We start from the raw sequence: 3,557 nt of genomic DNA, 5'->3' as shown, positions 1-3,557 counted from the left end.
CCATGGTCAAAAAGCTAATGTTTAAAGGAAAATGGTCTGCTGTGGTCTCCTGCATTATTGTGTTTAATCATTAATGCATATAGTAGTAATTTATAAATGTGAGAATACCTAGCTGACTAACATTTAACTAATGTGGGCTTAATATTAATGACAAATGGTGAACAAACTGTAAATACCTTACAAATGGTTTATTACTGAATGCGTTTATAAAGGGTTACCCATATTTGCATCTTGTTGCATTTTACCATCAACTACTACAATACACCATTGAGTGAGACCAGGACGTAATCTGATATCATGCAGTGTTTTACATGTAAACGTTACTGCACTTTTTCAAGGCATTTTGTCCAATAAAAAAAATCAAATGTATTTATATAGCCCTTTTTACATCAGCTGATATATGTACAGAAACCCAGCCTAAAACCCCAAACAGCAAGCAATGCAGGTGTATAACAGAACATGGCCAAAATGTTCAAATGTTCAAAAATGACCAGCATGGTCAAATAATAATAACCACAGTAGTTGTCGAGGGTGCAACAAGTTAGCATCTCCAAAGTAAATGTCAGCTGGCTTTTCGTAGCTAATCATTGAGAGTATCTCTACTGCTCCTGCTGTCTCTAGAGAGTTGAAAACAGCAGGTCTGGGACAGGTAGCACGTTTGGTGAACAGGTCAGGGTTCCATAGCCGCAGGCAGAACAGATTAAACTAGAGCAGCAGCACAGCTGATAATTAGAAAGAGCATACTTAAATTCACACAGGACACCGGATAAGACAGGAGAAATACTCCAGATATAACAGACTGACCCTAGCCCCCAGACACATGAACTACTGCAGCATAAATACTGGAGGCTGAGACACTGTGGCCCCATCCGATGATACCCCAAACAGGGCCCGAACAGGCAATATATAACCCCACCCACTTTGCCAAAGCACAGCCCCCACACCACTAGAGGGATATCTTAAACCACCAACGTACCATCCTGAGACAAGGCCGAGTATAGCCCACAAAGATCTCCGCCACGGCACAACTGGAGGGGGGGCAATAACCCAGACAGGAAGACCACGTCAGCGAATCAACCCACTCAAGTGACGCACCCCTCCTAGGGACTGCATGGAAGAGCAACAGTAAGCCAGTGACCCAGCCCCTGTAATGGGTTAGAGGAAGAGAATCCCAGGGGAGAGAGGGCAACCGTCCAGGCAGAGACAGCAAGGGCGGTTCGTTGCTACAGATCCTTTCCATTCACTTTCACATTCCTGGGCCAGACTACACTCAATCATATGACCTACTAGAGGGTGATGTTAAAGAACATATGGAATGATCCATGACGTCCACAAAATGTACTTTCAGAAATCTTACACACCATTTATCATTAATAACATGCATCAACCAGAGACTTTGGCATTTGGAATATACACCCCAAATTTATTACAATGTCTTTAACAAAACAAGTTAATGCCTTCTTATGCCTTCTCCAAGTCATTCCTTTCCAAACCAGTCAAATCATTCTGTATCAACATCACATGTATCTATTATGACAACACAGAGATAAGTAATGTCAGCGTATTGTTACATGAATGAGGCAATTACAACATAACAGTATAACATGACTATATCTAACCTGTGTTTGTCAAACTTATGAATAAAAACATAGGAACTATGAACGCCTTAACTTCACCCGAGTTAAAATACGCTTAGCTGTCACTTTGAACCATGGATAAAAGAAAGCATAAATTATTGGATTAATTAAGGAATTAAGAAGTGGCAAAAAGCTGATGATGAATGACGATAAATTGTCAATTAAAAGAAAAAGTAAATACAAATGAAATGGAATCCAACAGCTTAGATAGGTGAAAACAACAATAGCTAGAGTTTTTGTTGCTTTTCTCTCAGACTTATTTGCCTGTACAGTTTTAACACCAGACACACTGGCAGCCTCTTTAGAAAATACCTTTCTGGCCTGTGATCTGGCCACCACAAAGATTTTCATATAAAGTGTTATAATAATAGAGCACGGGACAACCATTGTAATTACAAGATCAATTACAGTACCCCAGGTTATTCCTTCAACGATCAAACATTCTTTCAAACACCTACTTGGTACCTGTACATTTACAAAAATGTTTACAGTAGCAGCATAATATATGATACAACAACACCAGGTAATGGATATACAACACATCATTCTTGTTATTGTTATTTTAGAGTGGTACAATAAGGGATCACACACAGCAACATAGCGGTCAATAGATATCAAGACCAAATTGCCCAGAGATAAAGAAGCACATAAACAAGTGAGGTAGAAATAAAACACACAGAAATATTCCCCAAAACCCCAGCATGGTTCCATTACTGCTACCGTTGTTATTGGTATCACAATCAATCCCACCAGGAAATCTGACACAGCCAGAGAGAGGATGAGCAGGTTGGTTGGAGTGTGGAGCTGCTTGAAGTGAGAGATGGAGATGATCACCAGTAGGTTCAAAAATACTGTAACTGCTGAAATCAATGAGAAGAAGATGTACAGTGTTATGTAGATAGATGTCCATAGCAAAGCCTTTCTGCAAGAAGAGTTTCTGTCTTGAAAACAGTATTGAACATCTTCATGTTCCTCCATTTGTAATAAAGGTCAAAATGCTGAGGTCCTGCTTGGTCCTGTATGTGACCCTGTCAGGTCCGCCTTCTGACAAACTCTGAGCTCTGCCTCTCTATTTATCCCTGATTCACTGACAGACACTCCCCTCCCCAGTGTCTCTCTACACACACACACACACACACACACACACACACACACACACACACACACACACACACACACACATAAAACAATGGTTGGTTAAATAAATCATTTGTGAAAGCATGATGTAATGTGTGACAGGATTGGAAGTTTCTCTGCCCACCTTGCCTGTCCTTCAACCTTACTGACAGTTAGAAGCCTTACTGATAGTTAGAAAAGGTACATTTTCTCAACTGAGCATTTTAAAGGGGAAAATATAGTATGGGTGATGTTTTGGTCACTCAAAGGCTATTTTAATGGGAAATAGGATAACTATGCAGACTAAGTGGTTTGGGTTTTGTCAGTGCTCAGTTTGGAACATAATCCACAACCTCAGGAGACACTACGGCACATCATATGTCAGCTGGCCAGTGGTGGGTGGTAACAAAACAGATGGCACTGTGATAGACTGCATCCAATTTATTGAGTAACGTATTGGAGGCTATTTTGTAAATGACATATCCGAAGTCGAGGATCGGTAGGATGGTCAGTTTTACAAGGGTATGTTTGGCAGCATTAGGCAGGTGCAGGTGCAGGCAGCGATCGGTTGAAGAGCATGCATATAGTTTTACTTTGTAGCAATTAGCAATTGGAGGCCAGGGAAGGAGAGTTGTATGGCATTGAAGCTCGTCTGGAGGGTTGTTAACACAGTGTCCAAATTTCACCTTTATTTAACCAGGTAGGCTAGTTGAGAACAAGTTCTCATTTGCAACTGCGACCTGGCCAAGATAAAGTATAGCAGTGTGAACAGACAACAACACAGAGTTACACATGGAGTAAACA

At 40.7% G+C, this 3,557-nt stretch overlaps 1 protein-coding gene across 1 annotated transcript; it reads right to left on the bottom strand.

Annotated features, from left to right (window-relative positions):
• Positions 1 to 1,228: 1,228 nt before the first annotated feature.
• On the bottom strand, positions 1,229 to 2,659 carry LOC115118959 (trace amine-associated receptor 13c-like). The gene has a single exon (XM_029647683.2). The coding sequence runs from the start codon at positions 2,613 to 2,615 to the stop codon at positions 1,656 to 1,658; it is 960 nt and encodes a 319-aa protein (XP_029503543.1). The 5' UTR covers positions 2,616 to 2,659; the 3' UTR covers positions 1,229 to 1,655.
• Between the last annotated feature and the right edge of the window lie 898 nt (positions 2,660 to 3,557).

This window comes from Oncorhynchus nerka, linkage group LG1, assembly GCF_034236695.1.
Source record: "Oncorhynchus nerka isolate Pitt River linkage group LG1, Oner_Uvic_2.0, whole genome shotgun sequence".
NCBI lineage: Eukaryota > Metazoa > Chordata > Actinopteri > Salmoniformes > Salmonidae > Oncorhynchus > Oncorhynchus nerka.
This window is presented reverse-complemented; position numbering and strand designations above follow the sequence as displayed.

Excerpts from the sequence above, each read along its gene's own strand:
- LOC115118959 (XM_029647683.2), bottom strand. The coding sequence starts at position 2,615 with ATGGAGGAACATGAAGATGTTCAATACTGTTTTCAAGACAGAAACTCT.